General features: G+C 47.9%; 2 protein-coding genes across 3 annotated transcripts in view; one reads left to right on the plus strand and one right to left on the minus strand.

Annotated features, from left to right (window-relative positions):
• Positions 1–11,459, plus strand: part of INSYN2A (inhibitory synaptic factor 2A) — a 61,085-nt gene extending 49,626 nt beyond the window's left edge. The window contains exon 4 of one of the 2 annotated variants that reach the window (XM_070363416.1): positions 10,522–11,450. In XM_070363416.1, the coding sequence (XP_070219517.1) occupies positions 10,522–10,705 (184 nt within the window). In that variant the 3' untranslated portion in view covers positions 10,706–11,450. Of the gene's footprint in view, positions 1–10,521 lie in introns of both variants that reach the window. The other variant, XM_070363417.1, reaches the window with a different exon arrangement.
• DOCK1 (dedicator of cytokinesis 1) overlaps positions 1–26,811 on the minus strand; it is a 559,920-nt gene that overhangs the window by 325,963 nt on the left and 207,146 nt on the right. Inside the window, exons 27-28 of the mRNA XM_070363418.1 lie at positions 23,180–23,298; positions 20,003–20,098 (exon numbers count right to left, since the gene is read on the minus strand). Of these exons, the coding sequence (XP_070219519.1) occupies positions 20,003–20,098; positions 23,180–23,298 (215 nt within the window). The remainder of the gene's footprint in view (positions 1–20,002; positions 20,099–23,179; positions 23,299–26,811) is intronic.

Raw genomic sequence — 26,811 nt, forward strand, 5'->3', positions numbered from 1 at the left:
GGGGTGCCATTTCCTTCTCCAGGGGATCAAACTGGCATCTCCTACATTGCAGGCAGATTCTTTACCACTGAGCCACCTGGGAAACCCAACAGAAAGTCTACTTGGAGATAAAAGTCTGGGCATTCACAGGCATTTCTCAACTGAAAACATCCATTCCTATATTGGCAAATCAATTTACATAGAGCCAAACATCCATCCTTGGGCAATGGGTTTGTTCCGCTTCCTAGATGTTGAAACTCCAGGCCTCCAAAGTGACATCTTCCATCCCTGGGAATTTGGAGGTGGTTAGCAAGACAACATTTTTTTTTTCCCCCTAAAATGACACTCCTTCCATTGTGATCTGGACCAATTGTGAAATTCTAATTGAAGACCATCTCAGCATGAAACAAGATAACAAGAGATACAAGTTTTAGTTTTCTGTAGTAAAACTTTTTCTGACTTAACATCCATATTCCCTGTCAAAATAGGCTGTAATTATTTCAAAAAATGTTTGAAGGATAAATTACTAATATAATCTTTGCTCATAAGCAGTTGAAATGCTTTGTACCCACCCTATCTCGGTAAGTCTCTTGTCAGACTAATCTGATGAGTCATGCTAACTGATGACTCATCCTTTGTTCACATTTTGCTTCAAGAAGGAACAATGCAACATACCATTTCCCCTGCTTAACTGAAGTGGTAAATTCGTAAAATAATACCACAACAAAATGGCCTGAATTCAAATGTGTGCATTGTGATGAGGAGAGCCTCTGCTAGCCTCAATTCAAAGGCTTTGGGGGAATAAAAGCGAGATTTAAAAGATAATGATGATGATGATTCAGATTAATTAAGTAGAAGCCTTACCAGAATTTCAAATCTTCCTGTAAAGCGTTAGAATTCCTACCATCAATACCTTCCGGAGGAGGAGGCTGCCCACACCTGTGTCCTCTCTGTATCCTCAGGGCCATGGCACGGCTGACCTCGAGCCACACTACTAATTATGCAGTGAATTCCTGGATGTACTCAGCACCCAAAGGGAAGGGAACGCTGCTGGTCTGCAGGTCACTTTGTTTTCAGCACCCCAGAGGGAGGCAGCTTGCAGGATGCCCTGTTGTCCATATCATATTTTCATCTTTTGATATGAGCCACTGATGGTCAAGAATAGACAAAATTTCAAACCACCATTTTGATAAAATACTCGAGTCCCTTCCATTCAGTGTTTGTATGCATTTCTTCAGCAAGCATTTTTCATGGAACTCCCAGGAGATGATGGGCTTGGCCCCGGACAACAGGAGACAAGGAATTGGTGAGCTGGCTGAAGACAGCCCCACAGAACCCCTGCCATAAGATCCCTATAACAATAGAGCGGTGACAACAGGGAGCCTTCTATTCCAAAGGTGAGGGCCACGGACCCAGTGAGGAAAGGCAGAGGACGGGAAGCCGAAGGAAACCAGGATGCTCCGGCGGGGGGATGGCGGACTCAGGAGACGGGACCACCTTGGAGGGGCACCACATTAGAGCGGGTCTAGGTGCTAGAACACCTCTCCCATCTCCCAAGCTAGAGGGTTAGAAACAACCAGAGGGATCCAGGGGGATAAACAGCCAGAGCATTTCCAAGGATGGAAGGGGAGGGCTTGTGGCTGGCACATAGCATTCATCCTTACAGCAGCTGGGGAACTCTCCACTGTGCTGCAATCTTTAATTGCTTATCAAAGAGGCTCCCAGATTCCACAAGGTCTTCTCCAAAGAGACTGGAGGATTTCAGGAAAGACGAGAAAAATACTCTCATTTTATGAGACTGAAACAAGGATTTCACAGAATTAACGGTTTGCATTTTCTCAAATCATCAATGGAAATTCATTGCATCATCTATAAGAACATAAACCTGAAGCTGCAAAGATCCCACATGAAATGTGCCTGGAAGTGTCACTGATCCCAGAGCACTGCAAAAAGGGAGCTGGTGAGGGTGGCAGCCGTCAGGGCAGGCAGCAGGACTGGGTGTCTGGAGACTAATGAAGTCTTATTGTTAAGAGAGGTAACTGCATTTGTATGCAGAACTGGGGCCAGTGCTGGCCTGTCCAGAGCCCACTTGGAGTGGAATCTTTGCCGTCTTTGTCCTTTAGTGATTATCTCTTAGTGGAAGTGGCTTCCAGCCCTGCTTCAATTACCACCACTTGTGCATATTAACTTCTTAAACAACATGAACTGATGTGGAGGAAATTAGCCTTTTGTCTAATACTTAGTGCTCTTGCCTAGAATTTACAGTGAGTGATGGGGCGGGAAGAGATAACAGAACAGATTTCCCTGGAGAATATAATACCTTAGGTGATGTTGCTCTGATGTAAGGAAATATGTTTTAATAAAGTAAATTAAAAGTGAGAGGGAAAAAAAAGTGATTTAACAGACCTCAAAATTCTCCCTGAAAATTCCCCAACCCAGTAATCCAAGCTTTGTCTGTTCTATTAGAATTCTATTTCTTTTTCCCCAGTATGTAAGGATTAGGTTTGAAGATCTTTAGTGACATTTTACTAACCTTTCGTATCAAAAATTCTAATGTGTAACTGAGTACAGCTGTAAAATTGAAAACTGATTTCTCATCTCAACATATTATTTGTAAAGCAATTAGTTAACATTTATTCAGCAGAGAAAGGCTAATTATACTGCCAGCCCTCCTCTTAAGACCCTCAAAAGTCAATATTAATGAGGTAGTCATCTATGTCCAAAACAGTGTGAAGGGGTTATGTTGTTAGTGTCATGAGCAAATCAGTGTAATTCATTTTTTAGATGACCGTGGAAATTTTCCTTTGGGGTAGATATAGCATCCGGTCCTTAAAGCAACGACCATGTAAAGTTCCTGGGTGACTCAATGACAGGAGAAGCCACCTGGAGTTGGCAGGGGTCCCTCAACTGAAAATTCTCCCCCATCAGCCTCCCTGAAGGTACTGGTCCCATAGACATCACATCTCTGGGGAGGCAGTGGGGAGCTCGGGGCTTCAGGCTGATCACTGGTGACACCACAGGACATGCATCGGAAGCTAATGTTCCTCTGGTCTGTTTGCTGAGAGCTGTCACTGGTCCATATCTTGGCTCTCTCTGCTCATGTCAGAACATGGGGAGCTCCTGAGAGTATCTTCAACTCGGGAGGCTTAGAGGAGCTGGGTTGCTTTGCATGTTAGCTCAAGCACTGTGACCCCAAGAAAGCATTCTTCCCTGAGCAGCAGACTGTCCATCCTCGGGATCCAGAACAGAAGACGGTGATGGCCAAGACCTCGGCTGACCTGACTCAGGTCACCTGGCTGGGCGCTTCAACCCTGGCACCTGCAGGACTCACTGCAAATGATTTTGGAGAGTCCTGTGTTCTCTCCTTTTAACTGCCCTTACCATCCATGTCCTGCCTAAAGATGTTTGTTCTTCTTTTTTTTTTTTTTAATTAAAAATGTGTGCTCTTTGTTGAGGCCAGGAACAGCAGCAGATTGGCAGTCCACATTTAATACTTATCCACCCCTTCTAAATATAATCTCTGATCTTGATGACTTGCTAGGAGTGTGGCCTCAGTTACGCTTGATACCACTCGTTAGTGATCTGGTCCCTTTCTTACCCAAGAAATTATTATGGGTAGAGGTTACAAACAGTATTTAGTCTTTCTGCTTTGACCTCTCTGTGGCTTGAAATTATGGGAGGCTCAAACACAGTTCCCTCATCCCTGTGCACCTGGCCAGCCCTCAGATTTGAGCTCTTAGCTGCAGCATGGGTGGTAAATCAGTCTTTCTACTCCAGAGGAAGTCACAGATATGAAAGATACCAATGGTGGGGCTTCAGCCAAGCCTAAAAGGAATGACTATTCTCCCGTGTGGGCAGGACACGTAATAGGATGTATTCAGAAAGGTCACAGTCCAACTATAATTTTAGCTATTTCAGAGTATAATTTATAGCTAGCCAGCCAATGTTTTGCTTTTTATACCCATAATTTCTTTGCCATAGGATATCATGAAAAGGGGATAGATCTTATAGTTCAGGGATTAATATTACTGAATGCCCATTTATTTCTGGTATTTTAAATCTTACAGTGATTCTGTAAACTTTTATCATGCACCTACTGTGTGCGAGAGTGGTGGCAAAAGAGGTTCATTATAATGAATCATTTCTATGTTCATAGCCTTAATATTGGAAACGATCAGAATGAGATCCATGTACACATAACAGGTATATAACATGGGCACATTCTGTGTATATATGTTCGTTTTTTAAAGATTTTTTGATGTAGACCATTTTAAAGTATTGAATTTGTTACAATATTGCTTCCGTTTTACATTTCGGTGTTTTTGACCCAAGAGGAACGTGTGATAGATCCTAGCTCTCCAACCAGGGATCAAACCCGCATTGCCTGCATTGGAAGGTGAAATATTAACCACTGAACTGGCAGGGAAGTCCCCGTATGTCCCTTCTAATGAGTATTATAACTAGGGAACAAAGCAGCAGCATTCTGCCGAGAATGGAATTGATGGGATATGGGTTTAGGTCATCAGTTTATTTCAGTAAACCGAGATTCTGTGCTGAGCCTGTCACAGTATTAAAGGCACCACAGAAGACGCTGACGTCAACACAGCCTATCCCTTGATGAGTGAGGGAACTGAGAAAAGGCGCTACGATCAACATGAGCCAGAAGTGCTCTGGTGAACATGTGTAGAGACCCTCAGAAGTTGGTCCAGAGGGGTTTGGACAGGACAGGGAGGGGGCAGGTATACGTGATGGGTCTGGAACATCCATGGAAGGAAGAGGCAACGGTGACCTAGGTGCACAGGATGAGCAGTCACGGGGTCTCAGGTTTCCCTAAGGTGGCTCGGGTACTTGGAAATCAGGTTAGGGTGGGGGCGAGGTGGGGAGAAGACACACCGGATGGCTGTTTCCGCAGCCAGAGTGAAAACAGCTGAAGGTCTGTGAGGGCAGAGGAAGTCCCTGGAGCTTGCTGAGAGGCGGCTGCCCCAGACCCAGCAGATGGGAGCGGGCGGGAAGGGCACGTCCAGCCAGAGCCAAGGTGCCCAGCTCGCCGGCTGAGTCTGGGAAGGACAGAGCAGGAGGCTGTGGAAACGACGCAATTCTGGACATGCTGGCTGGATGGGACTCGCCAGGAGTCACGTGGAGATGTGTCCGGGGAGGAGGATGGCTGTCTTGGGTCCTGGTTCTTCTACTCTCTGAAGGCACAGCTGGGGTCGTGTATGTAAACCCGTGCCCAGAAGTGAAAAGTGACCTGCCTGCTCCACCTGGCCTGCAAGGGGGCGTGCCTGACCTTCAGCTTCCTCTGAACAACGCTGTGTCCTCCGTGGGGCTATCAGACTTGATGTATTGTTCTGGGGACGCTGTCTGTCCCACCCAGGCCCACTGATGACAGCCTTCCCACACCCCAGTGAGCTGGCTGCCCTGGGCTTGCCCCAATTTTCACGCACATTTGGTGGCTCCAAGGAGCCCCCTGGCAGTGGGGGCATCTCCACCGTCACTTCCCAGCCCAGGAAGCTCCAGTGCCCGAGGGTGGCACGATGTATCCACAGTGGCAGAGCGTGAGTCAGACAGAGCCGCACGGAGCCCCGATGACTCTGTGATCTGATGCAAAGAGAATGAAAAACAGAGGCCTCTGCTCCGCAGCCCACTGAGCCCTGCTGACACTATCAAGATTGGAGAAGTCAGACATCTCAGGTTTTCTTCCAGTCCAGGACACACACAAGTGCCTGGGAGCCAAACTCACCCGCTCTTGACTCTTCACGGCTACCCCCAGGAGGGGATGGAGAAAAGGATGCTCTATGTCCATTTCCCCTTAAATTAACTCGAGGAGCAGGCAGCAGCTTGCTTAGGCAACTGTGGCAAGGCTTGGGTATTTATAGGAGCAGCAGACACCAGAGCGTCTGCAGAGACGCCAGGACCACGCTCCTCTGCAGAATCGTGTGACGTCGTGGGGAGAAGCGTTACTACAAGCCCGGCAGAGATGCCGGGAGGACAACAAAGCCTGGGCCGGTGGCCAGAGCAGCCGGAAGTCCAGAGCAGATTTTTATTTCCTTGGAAATGGACAGAGTGATAATTCTGTTAGTGAAGTCCCTATACATAAAACTTCCATTTTCAAAAGAAAAAGACTAACCAAAGACGTGAGGTGTGTGTCCTCTGGACACACATACATCATACGTCATACATCACAGGGAGTCCTGTACATGTGGCCATAGGTTTTAGTGGGCACGTCGGCCAGTGCGGCGTCACTGCCCACTCAGCTCTCAGAATGTGCATTTGGCTGGATGGATGCAGGCAAGGAAAAGAGAGATATAAAAGGTAAATACTAAAAGAACCCAGGGGTTCATATCTTGTAAACAGTTCAGGGACTGCTCCTGGATGACCCAGCACAGTCTTCAGGCTGCCTTTGAACTCAGGACCAAAGGAGAGAGCACGCAGGTTAGGTGAGGCTGGCTTGGCTCCAGCCCCTTCACACTCTGGCTCGGAACGTCCCGAGTCAGGACTTCTTCCAGAATGCTTATCCTCCGGAGGCGTGAGGGCTCAGCCTGCTGTACGCGTCCACTCGACAGCCCATCACAGACACCAGATCTCACCTGCAAGAGTCGGGCGGCACCACCAGCAGCCCCCTGTCTCGTGTGCGGCTGGACCCTGAGACCCCGGAGGTGGCAGGAAGCTGTGTAACCCCCCACGGAGTCCTAAGAGATGAGGCGAGCCCCAGAGGTCAGACTTGGAACACCGGGGGATGCATCTCCAAGCTGGAGCTGGGGTGGCATGTCCCACCACATGATGGACGCACGCCCCCTTGATGGAGCTTAGATGCGACATCCTGCCGAAAGCCACACCAGGGCCTGTAGCCCCCAGGGCAAGTGGGAAGGGACTCAAAAGATGCTCCTAGGATCTCCTTCGCAGAGCACAGCTGGCCATTGGCCAGCGCACCCTCGCACCCCACCCATCCTAAGATCTTACTGCAGACCCTCCCAGAAAAGAGAACGTCAGGAGTGGAAGTGGAGACAGCAGGCTCTGAACAGATCCTGGTGTGCGATTTGCAACAGAAGTTTCAGAATCTTCTTCAATTAGGTTCTGACAGAAGACAGCCTGGCCACAGATTCCACTGGGAGAGGACTCCAGCGCCACTGCCTGGGGGAGAAGCCCTGGTTATCTTTATGAGGAGGGGGCTCGCCAGGGGGAAGAGCCAGGGGGCACCTCCAATATCATCAACCAAGACAGAGCAGCCCAGGGCAACTGGGATGAAAGCTGCTATGGGATTTGTGTTTTAAGGCTCATGTGTTAATTCAGTAAACATCACACAGGTGACTGCCACGGCTCAGGCCCTGCTGTAGGTGCTGGGGGCAGAGACAGGTGGCATTCACCCTGGCACAGCAGCTCCGTTCAGGGGATGGAGACAAAATGATACAGAGCCAAATTCATAATCATGCATCATCGGTAGTGGGTGCAGAGGAAGAAGAAAGGACGGTTCTGGGGGACCTTGAAGAAGGTGCTAGAAGGTCAGAAGGCCCTGTGTGTCTGGGGACAGAGGGGTGAGGCGTGGCTGCCACCCCCGAGCCAGGACACGTGCCCCAGGCCGGGGAGAAAGTAACATGGTGACTGCGGCCCCACACCCAGCTCTGGGACGGTCACAGCCGCCACCGCCACCACTCACACAGGCAGCGTCCCCGTGATCAGGGTCCAGACCCAAAGCGAGGGCCGTTGCCCCTCCAGAGGCAGTGCCCCCATCCCCACTGCCAGGCCCCATCCGGACCGCTCACTATGTTAAACAGGGAGGCATGGGCACAGAGTCCAAGTGCCCTCGAGTGCCCACCGCTGGCTTCCGTCCAGAGTGAACAGGGGCAGCAGGTGCGGCTTTATCCTGGCCATTTGGCCGCTGAGACTGAAGGGACATGTTGCCCTGTGTCAGCTAGAGTCAGCCAGACGATTAACCTTCGGCCACCGCCCTGTCCAGCCAGCTGTCTGCTTCTGACTCGCCCCGCTGACCCGGTGAGCTCCCTCCTAAACGAGAAAAGCCCAGCTGGACTGAGCCCTTCGCATCATTCTAATCTGACCGCAGGGCACGGCGCTCCATAGTCTGCCTGGCGGGTGCCGGAGCACCACCTGACAGGCAGGTGTGCAGTCACCTGGGGCAACAGACCGGGCGGGAGGTGCCGGGCTCAAGGTCACCTCGCTCCAGGGCACTCCAGGTCACTCCCCGCACAAAGAAACTGCTCTGGACGGCAGCTTCTTGGGCACGGGGGACTCCAGACAGGAGTCAGCTGACAGATGAAGTCGAGTCATCTTGTTAACAAGGACTCAGATTAGATTATGCTGTGATTACATGGTTCTGCGGTGTGATAAATTGGTTAATAACAGGATTCCCACTGTAGATGCTTAATGGGAATTCAATAATTACAGGTACCAAAATTGTACCGTTGGCCCAGGAAATGCTAGTGCCCGCCCTCTGATCTAATAACACGAAAGCTATTTGGGCCTATTGAGATGGTTATGATCTGGAGAACACGCTTTCAGTACTAAACCTGGACAGATACTGGCCTTGACAAAACGACTCTTTTGTGCCTACGCTACCATATTGGATACCATAACATCTCACAGACTCAATGGCAAGGTTCTTGTTTTCTTTGTTAAATGTCCAAGTCAAAGAATACTTTCATAGATTGTTGCCATTATACAATTAGTGACCAACAGATGATAAGGAGAAAGTAATATTTGAATCGCATTTTATAGTTTAGGAAGTTTTTATTTTTCAAGGGAGACAGTACGGGAGGATCCTTATCGCTTTCCAGTGAAATATCAGGGCAGCCATTCTTATACCCCTTCAAGCGAAGGGGACTGAACCTTGAGGAGGTGAAGGGGTTTATCTGAGCTCCCCTGTCCCACACCCCCCACCACAGCACCAAAGGGGAAAGCCACAACGGAGATCCCCGTTCTTCCTACTGAAATGATAGACGAGGCTCGCGTTTCACAAAGGCAGCGTGTCCTGAGGTTTGCACTTTTCACAACTGTCCCCAAGAGGAACCAAACCTCCATCAACCCCTGTTGTAGACTAGCAGGTCATGAGTTCACGGGGTTTTATTCTATTTCCTATAAACTGCAGCATAATGCAAAGAGGCCATTTCAAATGAAGGGGGGAGGAAATCATTGTTTTGGGAGCAGAGAGAAAACTAGTCATAAACTTCTCTGATGGTATTTTTAATTTTTTACTAATATAGCCTATGATGATAAGAAAAATGGACCAGTGGGTTTAAAGCATAAAACGGTCCATTAGATGGGTCTTGAACTTGTTTTTAAAGCTCCAGATAATACAGCTTTGCTGTTTTGTCTTTCCAAAACGTCAAAATGTGGCTAGGATTAACGGTTCTCTAAATCAATGGAATATCATGTTTATAAATGGTTTACAGTTCCACTGGATATAAAATGTTATGAGCACATGTATTATCATCACTGCTGAGCCTGTACTGAAGTCTACGGGCATTTCGATGGGCACCCAGAGCAGACAGGGAAGGGGCACGGAGCGGAGGTCTCCGGGGGCCTGGTGACACAGCACCCAGGTTCACGTTACAAGGGTCCAGGCGAGGAAAGCAGAAGGGAGCCGGGCCCATCGCCCCTTGGCTGACCACGGAAGACTGACACTGGAGCAGGGGGTCCTACGCAAAGTTAGGGGCCCGCAGTGGTCCTTCCCAAAGCCATGGAGAGCTGGGAGGACTCCAGGCAAGCTGCAGCATTATTAGGAGAAATTTCATGGCAAACAAGATACACTTAAAAATCCGCTTTAATGCTGTCGTTCTAACACAAACACTGTCCCTGCTGGTGAACGTCCTTTCCTATGGCTACATGTTTGCACATCATGGCTTCAGGCGTGTAATTACAATTCTACGTTATTTGCACCGAATACTACGTTTTTGCCAAAAAAAAAAAACCATCTTTGAGAACCACTGAGTGGCGTTCAGTGGTGTTGACTTGATAAAACACACATTTTTTGGATATTTGGGTTCTTGCCACTTTTTCAAGCAGATGAGATTTTTCAAAGGAGCCCAGAAGCCAAGGTCATGTCACTTAACAACAGTTTCAGGTGAGATGAATGGATTACTCTGACCTTGTGAAAAGCTGCAGAGCTTCCAAGCACCTGGTGCAAATGTACTAAGATGACCCCTAAATGCTCCATATCTTTGCTTAACTATTTATTCCATGAAGCACACTTATGTAGTCCATTGACAAGCAAAAAGGTTATTCACATGTCACATTTATGGTTTCAACAGCCTATGCTTTCACACCATGTACACTAATAAAGCTTCAGGGGTGTGTGATTAATGTTGTTATTTTCAGAAGAAAGTGAACTTTTTGGAGATAGTTCATAATGATTGAGAGTTCAAACATATTCTCGCCAATTGCTTAATGTTGAGCCTTAAAATGACATCATGAACATCATCCAAATGATCATTACGCGGGGAGGATGGCACCGAAGTCTGCTGTCACTAAGGGAGCTCTTTAGACAGGAAAGACCGAGCCACTAAATCCGTCCCTCTCTTTGCTTTCTAGTGTGGAGCTAGATTTCAAGCAGCAGGAAGACAAACTCCAGCCAGTTCTGCGGAAACTTCACCCGTTCGAGGAAACTCAGGTCGCACCCTCGCCTTACACTCAGGAGACGTACTCCTCAACTCCCAAGCAAAAATCCAAAACTGAATCTAAAAAGCACGGACGGTGGAAACTCTGGTTCCTTTAACCCTCGCGGTGTTTGGAGTCTGAAGGCCGTCTTGAAAACCCACTGGAGTTCAAAGTAAAGCCTTTTCCAAAACTAACAGGATGGAGTGAAGGGTGGCTGGGCCGGGCGTCACCCAGTTCTCCCCCTGCTTACCAAAAAGGCCTTTGTGACAGATCAGCTCACAGAGGCAAGGGAGTGCAGGTCATACCTTGCCAGCTGTCTCTGCAGTTCGGGGGTGTGGGATGTAAAATCGGAAAGGAAACCTAACACAGTCAAAGGTGATACCTAAAAATTCTATGCCCCTACCCCCAGATCGGCAAGGATTAGGTTATCAACCTGCAGAACGGCAGGCTGTCACTCTGTAACACAGCGAAAACTCATAATTATTTTCAAGCCTTTATTTTTTTTAAATACTGAGAAGAAAAAGTAGCCCTTACGTTTGCAAAGGACTTCATTTTTACGTTTAATTTTGCAAATAAGCGGGGGTGGGGGGGAGGGGGGTGTGCGAGTGCAATTTTCAGCACATCAAATTCCAGAGAAAGCACAATTTTTTTCAAGTGGTCGGAGACCATGAATAATCTCTAAAATGTGACTCTATGTATATTTGCCTTCATGTGCTGTAGCGCTAAGCCAAGTGGCATCTCAGTGTCACACTGACACCTCGTATTCAGCGTCTCCTTCATCTCCAGACCGGCGACACGCTTTCTGCTCCTGCTCAAAATGGCCAGCAGCAGCCAGGAGTCCCCCAGAGTCAGGACATGCTTTTAATCACTGCGAGTTGACAGGGTCAGCGCTATCGGACACTAAGCTTTCATAGATCTCATTTTTTAATCTTTTGGTACCCAAAGGCCAAATGATAAATCCTGGCAAGAATCTGAAAACCCACATAGAGATACACAATGGATTATACAGACACCGATAAATCACAGGCATTCTCTGCCACCGGAAAGTGTTTCTGTGGATCAATCTCTGAGACACTGTTCATCACGAAAGCCTAGCCAGATGTTTGAGACCATTCGTTATGCTTTGTAACAGCTGGGGAAGATCTGACCATCTCTAAGCGAAACCCTGTGCTTAGTTTAGCTGCTACCGACAAACCACCTTAATGTCACCCACATTTAACCTGTTAGTGAGCTGTACTAAATGACAATACCTAGGGGAAAGCTGTGAATCAAATGTTTTTAGCTCTTTTTTAAAATAAATCGTGTCACCTCGAGTTCTCTTTTGATTACACATTGCAATATAAATCTCAGTTCCTTTATTTTTTCACTCATTCCTTTGCACCTTTGCAGGTACCTTTTTATAGAATTCAAAAGCCCCTACTCTATTAATGACTCTGTCTATCAAATTTTGGCTTTTCACAATAGAAAGTAGGCATCTTCTTTTGCCTTTTTTTTGGGGGGGGGAGGGTACAACTTCAATTTTGAGTCATTTGTGAACGTACAAGGAAGCGGAGTCTCCTAGTCTCTGTCCAGCCATTTCTGATCTAATCTCATGCTCACACGCACACCTTATTGATCAGATGCCAATAGGGTGGTCAACCTTGGTAAAAGGATCCACCTGCATTTCTCAGATTGGAGCTATTTCTTGCCATGCGTTTTCCTTCTGACTCAACAGCAAATCTATTTTTTGTTCTCAGTGTTCTGATTCTAAAAGGACCTTAGTGGGCTTGAAAAAAAAGAAAAGAATGACAGGAGTATCTCACGTAAGCATTCTTTGGGGGTTACTCCAGCTCTCTCGCAGATGTACGCTTTAATTAAAAGAAAAAACATGCATCTTTTGTGGAATCGATATATGAGGATATGAATCCTTGAATATCACTTAATAGAATTGAGAAATATTTTTGTGCAAGGAGAAGACTGAGTTAAGTTGATCAAATACCATGAAGGAAGTGCAATTGTTTCGTGTAGAGATAAAATTTGAAAAAAAATGTGTTTCATGTATTTTATACTGTTTTTAACTAAAGTTATAAAAACATGTTTGCAACAAGTTATCTCTCCTTGTGTCTTCAGAACCCCGACTGTCTCAGTGAATTGAAATGAGTGTTAGCAGCTTTCTGCTTAGTACCATAATTCTGTCTACACAAGAGGACATCCTCGTAAACAAAGTAATATCACTGTCTGAAAGCAGTCTAGACCAAAAAAAAAAAAAAAACATTTTCAGAATCTAAAAGGAAACTGAAGATAAATGAATTCCCATCTAAACATGAAACTATCTTCAGAATAGGAAAAAAAATATTTTCAATCTCATTTCATGACTGCAGCGTGTCACTCACAGGTGATGACTCTTCTCTTAGAAAGATTTACGTAAAATCTTTGATACAAAACCAAGGTAAGAAGTACCGTGTTCCCGCATATGTAGATGTACACGTGGCATTACGTATAGAGATTAAATTATTATACTTGTCACTAAGTTCTTTATTAATTTTTAAATAAAAAAAATCAAAGGTCATGTTTTGTGCGGCTATTAAACTTATTTCATAGTCTCATTAGTTTGGGAAAAGAGAAGCCATTCATCTAAGGAAATAATAATGAAGGAAGGGTGTTCAGGCTGAAGAGAACGTCACAGAGTCTTCAGAAGAGGAGAACATTCCCAGGGTGCGGGCCTGGCCTGGCGGGGGCGGGGCAGGGGCAGGGCTGGAATCCAGCTCAGACTCAGTTGACCAGGTCACACCCGCTGGCACAGCCTTCAGCTGCCAGGAGGGCGTGATGGCTTTTGAGATCAAAGGGCACCATGCACAGGAGGATCTGGCTGAGCTCTAATTTTTGAAGAACCTCAGGGACAACCAACCTCACTGGTATTTCCAGGGCAAGTCCTCTCATCCCCCCGCCTCCCCCGAGGCAGATTCTAGACCATCCGTCCAGCAAGTGCCCAGCCCCAGGAAACTGGCCGCCTCCTTCCTTTCTTCCTCCCTCCCCGGGATGGAAGACCAGGGCCTCCATTGGGCTGAGCACTCTGCCTCTCCCATGAAGACCAGCCCAAGCCAACCTCCTCTCCCAAGGTATAAGGCCCTGCAGAAACCTAGGAGGGGAGAGTCACCACCTGCTTTCGCGGGCTCTGCAATAACAAAGTCCGCTCACAAGGATGGGGCTGGGACAGAAGGCCCCTGCTGCCCTCAAGTCCCTCTGGGCAAAGAAGGGGTCAGGAGTCAGGATGGAGTCAAGATGGGGAGGAAGAATCCATGCCTGGAGCACCTGGGGAAACTCCAAATCACACTCGACAATCATCTGTGAGCCGCACGCTGCTCACACATGTGCTCACACCGTGCTGCGTCACAGGTCCTCTCTTATCGATAACCAGATTCAAGACATTCTGCACACAGGTGCCCACCTATCACACTGCAAGTGTGTGACTAGCCTCCAAGGAGCGGTCCCAGGGCTCTGCATATGGTCCTTCAGTCTCCGACGATCCCCCAAGCGGAGTATGATCAGGGGGAAGTCAAGACGTGGGAAAACCTTGCTCTCTTGGAAAGGGCACAAGAAGTTGGCAGAAGTTTCCCCCATCCCACGAGGTTGCCGAGATGTCCGTTGCCATGGAGACCTGAGGTGTGGCAGTCATGGCGTCGTCATTCATGGACCCACACCAGGCTGACTCCAGTCTCAGATGGTAACAGTGAGCACGCCTCGCAAAGCCATTCTCCCTGGGGTACCACCATGGGCAAGGCGGATCTGAGATACACCACGCTCAGTTCCAACTCAGAAGACGCACCATGCAATTCAAGTGCTTGCTTTGTGCTTCTCACTGAAGACAGCGAGAACAAAAGAGGAGAGACAGGCCGTGAACCTCTCCGTTCCATGCTGTCTGTGAGGACACAACATGTTTACAGAGCCCACCACAGCTGGAATGGTTCTTCAGGAGCATTTTTATCAGCGAGCAAAATTTGACATGATTACACGTCACCTAAAGGTCACAGCAGCTGCCTTCCACACTGATGCGTCTCCTTTTATCTAGAAAATCTCTATCATTGGCACACCTGGCGTGGGATAAGCGCACAACCTATTTACTGAGTGGAAGAGAAGAGCTACATGGTTCAGGAACGACGTCGCGCTCTGTGAACTGGCGGTAACTCATCGTGCTGTTATGCGCACACACGTTCCGACAGGTGAGACGCCCAGGTGCGAGCAGCACACTGCCTCTTAAGGAACTCAATAATTAAGGGACAGTTTGGGATGAAGATGCAAGAACCGCACAGCATATTTTACCCAGGGAATGACGTGGTCTTTATTTCCTCGGCAACAAATCCACGGTCAGTAACCATGCTTGAAAAAATAGGAGGGCCACAGAAAGGAGAAAGGCAGGAAGCACTGCTGTACAAATACCAAATGGGAAGGAATCGATAAAGTCGTCACAGCTCACGTGTGCACCCACATCAGGATGGTTTTCTGCGAGTCAGATGTGTTCTGAGTAGATTTATTAACAAACACACGTTAGAGACACTTTTTGTAACACTCACATAGAAAAAGCAGATACTGTCCACTTGAAACTTTTATAATGTATTGTTTTCTTCTGCGAAGCAAGGTTAAGATCAGCACTTTGTTAAAAGCACATTCATACGTAAAGTCCATTAGAACAGATATTGCAAAATGAATGCACGTGCATGGGGACAGAACGTCTTTGTGAAAAGTCTTGGTGATAATCTTGGTAAAGGGGCTGAATGCTGGGGGAGACCACGTCTCTTACAGTATTTTTTGATGCAGAAGCATGTCAGGTCCTTGTAAGTCACGCAGGCTCAAAGAAAGCAGTGGGTTTTCACTAACAGCATCTTCCCTATCATCGGTGCTACTGCCACAAGGAAACACCGCACCCATCAACGACCCCTACAGCTGGTTCTCAGAGCGGAAACAAAAGAACTTCCATCCCTTGAGTCTAGGGAATGAGGAGGTCTGCTGCTCACAAGAGCAAGTGGTGAACGCAGGCAGAGTTTTTCCCATTGCTAAGCCTACGTCTGCCAGTCTTCCAGGGGAATCTTTCTTTTGAAGAGGCCCACATTCTCATGTTAGTGAATTAGTCATTTTCAGTCTTCTGGTGTGTATCCAGGCCACAGAAAAAATCTTTAAAAGTCCTCACTCAATTACATTTTTAAAGGACCCATTAACGAATGTAAAGCTGAACATCTGAAAGTAGCAGCAGTGGCTAACATCACAGGAGAAGGAACAGTCATATGTATTATCCTCTATGCTCTCAACCCAGCTTTATTTACAGCACTTGTGCCAACAAAGACACAGTCTGTGTTTGTCCGGAGGTCCTGTGTGAGGGTCGGGGTACCCATGTCACTCACCAGGTAAGTGGTTGGGTCACCTGCCCACCAGACAAGAGCACCTAAGCCCCCAGGGCCCCTACTCGGAACCGAACACAATGACCGAGAAGGTGCCGAGCGCTGTCAGCCTAGAAATGTTTTCAAAGAGGAAGAGAAAAATCAAATCTGAAATCAGACAATGTAAAACTCGGCATTTCAACCCAGAACTCTACAGCATCAGACAATCCTGGAATAAAGATGAAATGGCATCTTAATTCTGTGGTCAGATACTGCAAGTCTTCTGTGTTAGGGCCCATGGTCAACATCCAAGCCATCCACAACCCTAAACTTGCCAAATGCAGTTTCCTTTGTCAAAAAGGCATCCACTCAGTAGGATCACGGCATATTTTTATCCTCTGCCTGAGATGTGCTCCAACGGCCCATTTCAAATACGAAGTTGAAAGGTATAAAATGAACTAAAACAAGTGACATATAACCAACTGCATGGGGTTTATAAGATACCACAGATACAGGTAAAAGAAAAGGCTTACACTGTACATCACAGCTTAGCCAGTAACGTGTGAAGTCCCCCAGTTCTCAGTCCTGGATATGAATGGATGGGAAAACTGCCAGGCCACAACAGCATCCCCAGCTGATGAATAATTCTGTTGGAAACAGAGGTCACACGTCTACTCCTACTGTTGACAATATCATGAAATAAATTATTAAGTGAAACACAGCTATTTAAAACTTTTTAAATCACTTGGACTTTTTAGGTCCCTCTTCAGCAATCATGCAGAATCGGTGAGCTGATTCGTGGTTATACCACTTCCGTTCCACTGATGCAAAAAAGCAAAGAAGACACATAAGTCCTGGAATCTCTGTGTCACACCAAGGACGGCACAGCTGACCCTAGGCAGGCCGATAAACCACGTGCTGCTCGTTTCTCACTCTAGAAGGGCCCCGATGAAGTTTTTTTTGTCCATCTTGTCAGGGATATTTTCCCCCTCTGGATCCTCCTCTCACCTAAATTCCCAGAGCAACAGCAGTGACATTAAGAAGCCGCTGCACAAATCTGCACGGGAGCTGACGGGCAGAGCAAGGTCCGGCTCGCCGAGCAGGGCAGCCTCTCAGTCTCACCGCTCTGCGGCTGTTTGGACTTGTGGCCCCGTAACTCCCAAAAGAGCTTCCTGAGCACCTCCAGTCGGAAATGGTAAATGTCCTTTCTGCAAACATAGTGACGCTGTCACCACTCATGAAATAACTATAGGATATTCAGATTTTTTTTTTGAGAGTCCTTCCCTGACAGCTTAATTCATTTTAAGGGAAGGAATGTCTGGGCTTCTTGTATGCACATTAGAGATGTGAGAATTGGGAAGAGTCAGGTTAGGACCTAAGTCCTGTTCGTGCTTCTAGAGACTTCTGCTGGAGACGGGCTGGGCGGGGGTGATGAGCCTCTGTGTGGGCAGCTTGCTATAGTCTATCCCCACTGACTCCCCACAGTGCCCTGGACCCCCGCCACCTGTGCCGCAGGAGCAAGGCTGCGGCTAGGTCAGACGGAGCCTGGGTCCTCGCTTCCTGCGCCCGGGTTGACAGTGCAAGGGCTCTTCCCAGGAACCCCCAAGGACTCCGTAGGCCACAGGCATCCCTCCAAGCCCTTCAGGAAAGCGGCTGCCAATCTGTGGTCTGGCCCCTTCTACCTCCAGGACATCCTGGCATTTGGTCCACGGACGCGACTGAAGGCAGCAAACAGCAAAGTGTTTACTTCTGTGGGCAGCTCCCCGCCAAACAAGGATGTGGATCCAGGAGGAACTCAGAGTCCTCCAGCAGACCTTCTGGTCCACCACTGAGACGAGGCTCACGGATCTCAGTCTTCCAGAAGAGACCAACGAAAGCCAGCTCTGGTGCCCAACCAGGGCTCCCCACGAGCCCTGCCGTGCCAGCTGTGGGTCTGGGGACACTTCCCACCTCCCTGCAGGCCATTTCTGCAGGGGCCTATGCGCAGGGAAGGGGGGGACTAAGCGAGGCCCTTCCATGCATTAACCAGTGCCCAGCACACACAGATGCAAAGAGCTGACTCATCTGAAAAGACCCTGACGCTGGGAAAGATTGAAGGTGGGAGGAGAAGGGGACAACAGAGGATGAGATGGTTGGATGGCATCATGGACTCGATGGACATGAGTTTGAGTAAACTCCGGGCGTTGGTGATGGACAGGGAGGCCTGGCGTGCTGCAGACTATTGGGTCGCAAAGAGTCGGACCCGACTGAGCGACTGAGCTGAACTGAAGTGAGCACACACAGAGCAGCTACTATATCAGCACTGTTATCACTGTGCCTGAGACATGGGAAATTTCCCAAGGGCCCCCTGGACCACGTGGTCTGAGAACAGTCACCATGCTCCGCCCGCAAGGTCGTCTAGATCCTCAGCTTGAGCTGCGAGCGCGTCTCACAGTCTCACCACTTGCCAAGGCCCCGTCCAAACTGCTCTGAGTGTCCTCCCTGCCCTCCTCTCCCCAGTGTAACTGCTGGCCAGTGGGCTTTGATCCGAGTGAACACACTGCTACCCGGAGACAGGACTGTCTCACCTGCTCACCGGCCACACGCCAGCCACCTGCCCCATCTGCCCACCAAGACTGCCCATAGCACACTCACTGTGACTCCGTGCCGGCCACAGTGTCACTCCCACAGCGGTCTCAGCACAACGACACCAAACTCAGGTCAGCTTCGAGCCACACATCCTTCATTCTACTGAAAGCCCTCCTGAGTTCCACTACGACAGAGTGTCCCAGGGCCGACTGGCGCACAGCCCCAAGGAGACAGGAACACCGGGGCCCTGGGGTGCCTCTGCAGCCACCCCAAGTCTTCCCCCACGGGGCTCCCTCTCCACCAACCTATGTGAAAGCATTTCCAGATTACAGAGAAGAAGAGTAACAGTGAAGACACCAAGAAGCAAGTGAGGTTTATAGGACAGTGGAAGAGCCCGTGGCACATAACATCAATTTACAAGGAAACCTTAATTTAAACACGTTAAAGCATAAACCGAGAAGACATGTACATCAGAAAGGAAAGCCTGCACACAACATGTGCTAAAGCTCAGAAACATAAACTAGACAGTTTTACCGCGTGGAAACAGACAAAGGCAACGATTATTCTCTGGGATGCATCCCAAGCCACATGGCACATCCTTAACTGTGATGCAGCCACAGAAAGCAACACAAGCCCAGTGCCCCATTCCTGCCTTATGTCTGAAGGAAGCCGATGGGTCACCAGACCCGATCCAGACCCAGGTTATGTGGACAGAGCTAAAGTCAGCCAAGGGAGACCAGTGTGCCTAGTCTGACTGCCAAGAGAAAACTCTAACTGGATTTTTCTTATTCCTTGATTAGGAAAGTGATTTTTTTGAAATAGGATCCACCAAACTTAGTTAAATAGTAATACATACCAGAAATTAAAGAAATTAAATGAGACCTACAAATGCATCTTTTGCCCATAAAACCAAATTTAACAATCATGATGGTAGCAAACTCTGGGAAAAAGCGCCACAATATGAAACTTGAAAGACTGCCACGGTATTGGTAAAACCTTGAGAAAAAGAATAGATCCCGTGCTTTGTATCCACGTAAGAGGAACATCTACAATACATTAGAGAAGACATAAAATAGCTAACTCAGAGTGCCTCAATTACTTTTTAAGGCCCTTCATAAAATTTTATTAATGGGATCTTAAGTGTAAATACGTAGAAAGCAATGACCTGGAGTGTGGGAACTTAGAAGAAAACAAACACCCTTTGCTAGAAGCTAGCAACGACAAAACTAGACCCAAATCCTCCATCTACAAAACGTGGGCATGCTTGCTCTTCACCTTCGACACTTGCTTCTAGAATCATGGGAAATGAGCCCACTTAACCTACTAGGCTGTAAATAAATGCATTGCAACTGCTTGCTATACTGTAGTAAGAGACAGTTTCAAAGGCAGGTGCAAGAGGACCACGTGGATTTTCAAGCTTGAGAGTAAACGACTTTCCCAGGAAAGATGCTCTCAGCCACGATGAGACCCCCACGCGTGTGTCACCGAACACTTACAATGAGTTCCGAGTCCCGCCCCATGGAAATGACGGTTCGGTTCACTGTCCGGAGAAGCTTCTCCATGATGATCTGAACGTGCCTCTGCGTTGGCCCCTGCAGGAGACACACACGTGTAAACCAACAGCTAAGACAGTCATTAACATGCCAGCCCCACGGCTGTTACGGAACCCATTTACCCTGTAAAGAGTAAATCAATTACAACCCTTAACGAGATGAAAAATGGCCCCTGTCACAGGCAAAAGCCTTCACAAAGAAAACTCAAGGCATTTTATTAATTATAGCCCATTAATGGTAATGTTATATAATCACAGTAATTTAATTGAAGCAAACCTTAAAAATAAAAGCAAATCTGTCTAAACAATATAATGTTTATGATCCCTGATTAGCTCACCAATTAGCTTTGGAAAGACACTTGCCCATTTGTACACAGAGGCCCAGCAGCTAACAACCATACAGCTCATGCTGCATGTCAGATCCCAATAAGGTGGGTATGCTTGCATAGAATCAAATGTTTAAATATCACCTTAGCACAACACCTAAAATTCAGCATGCCGGAGCATCTCCAATCATAAAAGTGTGCTCCTTCGTCTAGTGTGTGATGGGACTGTTGATTCTTCTTCATGAATTCTGAATGTGTTTAAATCAGTTTTCCAGATGCTCCGCACAGGCCAGGCAGGCACTGCCTCCTCCATAAGGCTTGGCCTTACAACTTTTCATGTACAATCTTTTTCTTTTTTTTCACTCTTTTCTGTTTTTAATTGGAAGCTAATTGCTTTACAATATTGTGTTGGGTTTTGCCAAACAACAAGGTGAGTCAGCCATGTATACATATGTCCCCTCCCTCCTGAACCTCCCTCCCACCTCCCATCCCACAGCCCACCCCTCTAGGTTGTCACACAGCCCGGTTTGAGTTCCCTGGGTCATACGGCAAACTCCCACTGGCTGCCTACTTTACACGTGCTAACGTATATGCTTCTGCGCTGCTCTCTCCGTTTGTCCCACTGCCCTCCTTCCCCCGCTGAGTCCACAAACCTGTGCTCTAGTCTGTGCCTCTATTCTTGCCCTGCAAGTACTTTCATCAGTACCATTTTTTCTAGATTCCATACTTACGCATTAATATGCAATATTTGTTTTTCCCATTGCCGACTAACTTCACTCTGTATAACAGGTTCCAAGCCCATCCACCTCACTAGAACTAACTCAAATGTGTTCCTTTTTATGGCTCAACAATATTCCATTGTGTATATATATACACACACCACAGCTTCTTTATCCATTCATCTGTCAATGGGCGTCCAGGTTACTTCCAGGGTCTAGCTACTGTGCATAGTGCTGCAGTGCACCTGGGAGTGCATGTGGCTTTAAATGACGGTTTCCTCAGAGTATACGCCAGTAGTGGGGTTGTTGGGTCACATGGTGGTTTCATTCTCAGTTTCAAAGAACTCTCCATACTGTTCTCCATAGTGGCTGTATCAATTTACATTCCCATCAACCCTGTAAGGGGCTTCCCCTTTCTCCAAATCCTCCCCAGCGTTTGCTGTTTGTAGATTTCTTGACGATGGCCATTCTGATGATTGAAGTGAAGGAATAACTTCACTGTAGTTTTTATTTGCATTTCTCTAATAATGAGTGATGTTGAGCATTTTTCAAAAGGCCTGGACTGGGATGATTGAAGCCCGGCCTTTGGGTTAAGGCTGGCAAGAGCTTTCAGAGACAAAGCCTGGGGAGGGTGGACATAGCCACAGTCACAGTTAACTAACTTACTGTAGTTCTCTTTTCAAGCACACTACCCAGACTCTGAGAAGATACGCAGGTGCAGCAAAGAAGTGGACAGGACAGGCACATGTGTGTGTGTGTGTGCGCGTGTGTGCACACATGTGTCTGGACTGGGGCGTTGTCCAGAGGTCACATGGGGGAGAGCTAAGAACAAGCCCTACTAACTGAAAAACCTTGATTCATCTAGCCACTGCTAGAGACAGAGACAGACACGGCTCTGTGCAGCTGTCCAGACATGCCTGGAGAACCAGTGACTTTACATGCGCGCACACACGTGCACAACTGCGTACGGTGGGTACAATGGCATCGGGAGGCAGAGAGTCAGATGTTTCCACATGTGCTTGCGTCAGCTTTTTATTAGGACAAAAAGGTCAGAGGAATAAGCATACAATTGAGAAATGCAAAAGAAAATACCATTTAAAAAAGAAACAGCAAAGAAAGCACAGGAAAAAACGGGCTGTACAGAAAGGAACCTGCAAAAAGGGGCAGAGAACTGCTCCAAAATTCTGAGGCACCACTGACTTAAAGCAACAACAGCTATGCTCCTATATAAAATAATAATACTAAGTGTTATTTATTAAAGATAATGATTGAAAGAAAGTAGGCAATTAGCCGCCCTCTGTTTATTTCTAATTTTTAACATCAAAGCCTCTGACCTTAAGTATCAAATCTCAGTCTTGGGAGTCACTGTGCTGAGAAGTCACAGGAAACAAAACAGTATCTTTAATGTGGAAATACACACACGATAATACAATCATCACGCTTTGCGTGCTCAGTCGCTCAGTCGTGTCTGATTCTGTGCGACCCCATGGACTGTAGCCCACCAGGCTCCTCTGTCCATAGGATTTGCCAGGCAAGAATACTGGAGTGGGCTGCCATTTCCTCCTCCAGGGGATCCTCCTGACCAAGGGATCAAATCCACATGCCTGCACCTCCTGCATTGGCATGAGGATTCTTCCCCACTAGGGAAGCCCCATCAAGCTTTATACATAAATAAAAAATAATTTGAGGACGCAACTCTACAGAGAAAAAGAGAAAGGTGTTAGTCGCTCAGTCATGTCTGACTCTTTGCAACCCCATGGACAGTAGCCCGCCACGCTCACTCCTCTGTTCATGGGATTCTCCAAGCAAGAATACTGGAATGGGTTGCCATTCCCTTCTCCAGGGGATCTTCCTGACCCAAAGGATTAAACCAGGGTCTCCTGTATTGCAGGCAGACACTTTACCATTACAGCCACCAGGGAAGGCCCAAAGAAAAAGAAAGGGTAACCCTTAAAATTCAGGCCATTCTCTTTTAAACAAATCAAACGTGATTCAGTCCATCGAGGCCAGGTCTCAGGAGGACCACAGGCCCACGCCTGCCGTGGGGTCCATGGAGGCAGCCCCATGGTTACTCACCACGTCCTTCCGGTACAGAACCTCAAGGATGTTGCTAAGCAGTTGGCAGCAGGCCTCCAGATCTTCCTGTCTCTCCAGATGGTACTTGAGCTGATCCGTCATCATGGGAAGCAGGATCTCTGCAGTCTGCAGGGGACACCAGGTTACCAGTCAGCAGGAGACCCACCGAGACGCAACTCTGTTTGCTAGAAGCTTGTTTTCCTAGCTCATGACAGGGCACGTAGCACCAACACTCTCTGCAATGTGACACTGACGTCTGGAGGGGGTCGGACCAGCTGACTGGGCAGAAATCACTTGTTTTCTTATCAGATAACTCACACACACACACCCACACGTGCACACATGTCCGTGTTGTCACCATGTAAACATAAGATGAGTTAACAGACACATGCGTACAGATACGTATTCACACGCATCCCATGGTGTGCACGTTGACACAAACACAAGCATGCGGTGATTCTAACTAACTTTCTGTGCCAAACTACGAATTGACTGATTGGCCCTTTAAAAGAAAGACGTGTTAAAGCACAAATGATTTGAATTGCAACTATTCTTGTTGTTTCCTAGGAGGACTAGAGCATGGTTCCTTTCTGCTTCCATGCACTTCCCACACATTCCTGAGCTTGGCCAGTTCACAACTCACTAACTTCCACACTTAATGTTTACTTGCTCAGGGACAACTTTCTGCTGGGTTCACACCTGCAGAGGACAGTCTGCAGAGGGCTGAGAGCTCAGGCTCTGGAGTGAGGTTGTGTGGGTTTAAATTCTGCTGTTTTCTGTGCAGGGTAATCTTGGGCTATGCTGGTTAACTCTCCAAGCCTAGGTTTCCTCATCTCTAACATGGACACACTGGCACTAGTTACTCACAGGTTTGGGGCTCAGTGTCCTCCTGCAAGATTAGGCATGAAGGCCTGGGCCTGGCACAGGTGAGATGCTCTGGACAGGTACTTGCTCTTATGATGAGACATAGATACTGGTGAAGAGAAGCCCCCCCCCCACCCTCCCTGGCCTCGTAGACCCCTGGGCTAATGAGCAGCCCCCCACCCTCCCTGGCCTCGTAGACCCCTGGGCTAATGAGGGAGGGAGCATTGGGGAGCAAGTATTGACCTTGGAGGTGAAAGTTAGGAAGGCCTCCTTCAGGACACAGTGCATTCACCTGCTGGGAAGAATATCCCGCATAGGAATATCCCACATAGGGTGGGCAATCCTAGGCACAAATTCAGGGAGACAGGAGTAGATGACATATTCACAGAGCCACAGGCAAAGTTCAGGAGGGTGGGAAGAGGAGAAACAGAATAAAATATCAGATGGTAAATCAGGTTTCATTCTGAACATGATGGGTGAAATGGAAACAGATGGAGAATTGGAAGAAGCTGATGGGGAAGGGATGTGATAATACAAAAGGCCAGAGAGAGCCTCTGTGATGGCACCCAGGTAGGGCAGTGCAGATGGGGAGCACAGAACTGGCTAGTTAGCTACTGCAATAGTCCAAGCAAAAACTAGCCTGACCACCTGCTGACGACAGAGGATGAGATGGTTGGATGGCATCACCAACTCGATGGAAATCAGCAAGCTCCAGGAGTTGCTGATGGACACGGAGGCCTGGCATGCTGCAGTCCACAGGGGTCACAAAGAGTCAGACATGACTAAGCATGATGATAAACAGAGAGGAGGCCAGGAGCTAAACAAGAGTCAAACATGACGCCCAGTCCAGCATGACCCCCTGATGAGCCACCCAAGGCAAGATGTGGAACCTGGGAACAGAAGGGTACCACAGGGAGGAGAAAAGGACCAGGGTTTAGTTTTGACAAGCTGCATTTGAGTTGCCTGTTGGATATTCAAGTAGCTCCACCTAGTAGGCACATAGAGAGAGGTTTCTAGACCTTAGAGATCTCCAGTCTCACGGACCAAAGAAGCAACAGCTCTTAGACAGTAATAAATGCCAAGGGTGTGGGTAAGACCATTAAAGAGGAGTACGGAGAATGAGAAGGGAGCGCTATGAGCGGCAGTCAGGAGGTTGGTATCAGAACAGGAGATGGAGCGAGCAGCGACGTGGGATGAGGCAGAAATGAGTGACGTCACCCAAGTCGAGGGAGGGCAGGTGGCCTGCGTGTGGCAAGAACGGATCCAAAAGAACAGCCCTGGGAGGTGGCGACTGAAGGCACACAGAGGCCTGCTCAAGACGGCTTCCTGGAGTGGGATGAGAAGACAAAACTGGGAGTGCAGACACAGCTCCGGAAGCACAGCTCTGAAAGGTGTCTAAGGATCAAAGATAATTTGGGTTTTCATTTGTTTTTCAGATAGGACCATGGAAAGGATGCTCAGAAAAAAAAAAAAAAAACGAACTAGACACAAATAAGACTGGAGATGAAATGTTGATTACTAATTGTCTCTTCCTGGTGGGGCATCCCACTGAACTCCAGCACATCCACCCTCCAATGGGAGCGATCTGCTGACAACAGCAGTTCTGATGGTGAAACAAGCTCAGCCACTGTCGTTCCCCTTAAAATGTGGAACACGAGAGAAGAGACAGCAGAGCTTGGAAACATTAAATATCTCACGCTTGTTTTTAGAATTTTACATTTTAGGACTTCCAGTGTTAATGATACATAAAAGCATGTCTCTGCATTAATGTTTTCTGAGTTTTTTTAACATAAAGAAAACAAATGAGCCTGCAACACTGGAAACATTTCTGAAAGTATGCAGAGACCTGCTTAGATTTTGCCAAGAAGTAGGGGCTTCCCTGGTGGCTCAGGTGGTAAAGAATCTGCCGGCAGGAGACTTGGGTTTGATCCCTGGGTAGGGAAGATGGCTTGGAGAAGGGACTGGCAACCCACTCTAGTATTCTTGCCTGGGAAATCCCATGGACAGAGGAGCCTGGCGGGCTACAGTCCACAGGGTCGCAAAGAGCTGGACACGACTGAGTGACTCACACACGTGTGGTAAAAGACCTCAGGATGGAGGAAGGAGGTAGGTCAGACAGGGAGATGCAGAAACAGCCCACATCCTTCTGCTCCTCCACTTTCCAGGGGGCTGCACGTAGGAAGCTCATGCTAAGGCTTTTTCAAGCCGCATTTTGATTTAATCCACAGAAAAGGAACTGATAACAACTCCATTTTTCCAGACGGAGTTTTCCCCAAAGAATATATGAATATATGCATTTGCTTGCTGATGTCACCATTTCAGGAACCCATACTCGCTCAGTCGCTAAGCTGTGTCCAATTCCTGGGGACCCCATGGACTGTAGCCCACCAGGCTCCTATGTTCACGGGATCTCCCAGGCAAGAATACCGGAGTGGGCTGCCATTTCTTCCTCCAGGGCATCTTCCCAGGATAGGGATCAAACCTGCCTCTCCTGCACTGCCAGGTGGGTTCTTTAGCACTGAGCCACCAGGGAACCCAACAAATACTTAGGTAGAGGTAAGTCAGAGATGCTAAAGGGCTGAGCATCTTCCGGGCAGAGGCCGGGTGGGCTTGGCTGACTGTGATGTCAGGAATCACAGGCGGGCAGGGCGTGAGAGCGCAGCACAAGGAGAAGGCGCTCTCGCACGGGGACCAGGACAGGCTCTCCTCGTCATGGCTCCTGGATGTCAGAGGCTGTCACACGATTCCTTCCCCTTCCCACCCAGCCC

Source organism: Bos mutus, chromosome 26 (genome assembly GCF_027580195.1).
Source record: "Bos mutus isolate GX-2022 chromosome 26, NWIPB_WYAK_1.1, whole genome shotgun sequence".
Lineage (NCBI taxonomy): Eukaryota > Metazoa > Chordata > Mammalia > Artiodactyla > Bovidae > Bos > Bos mutus.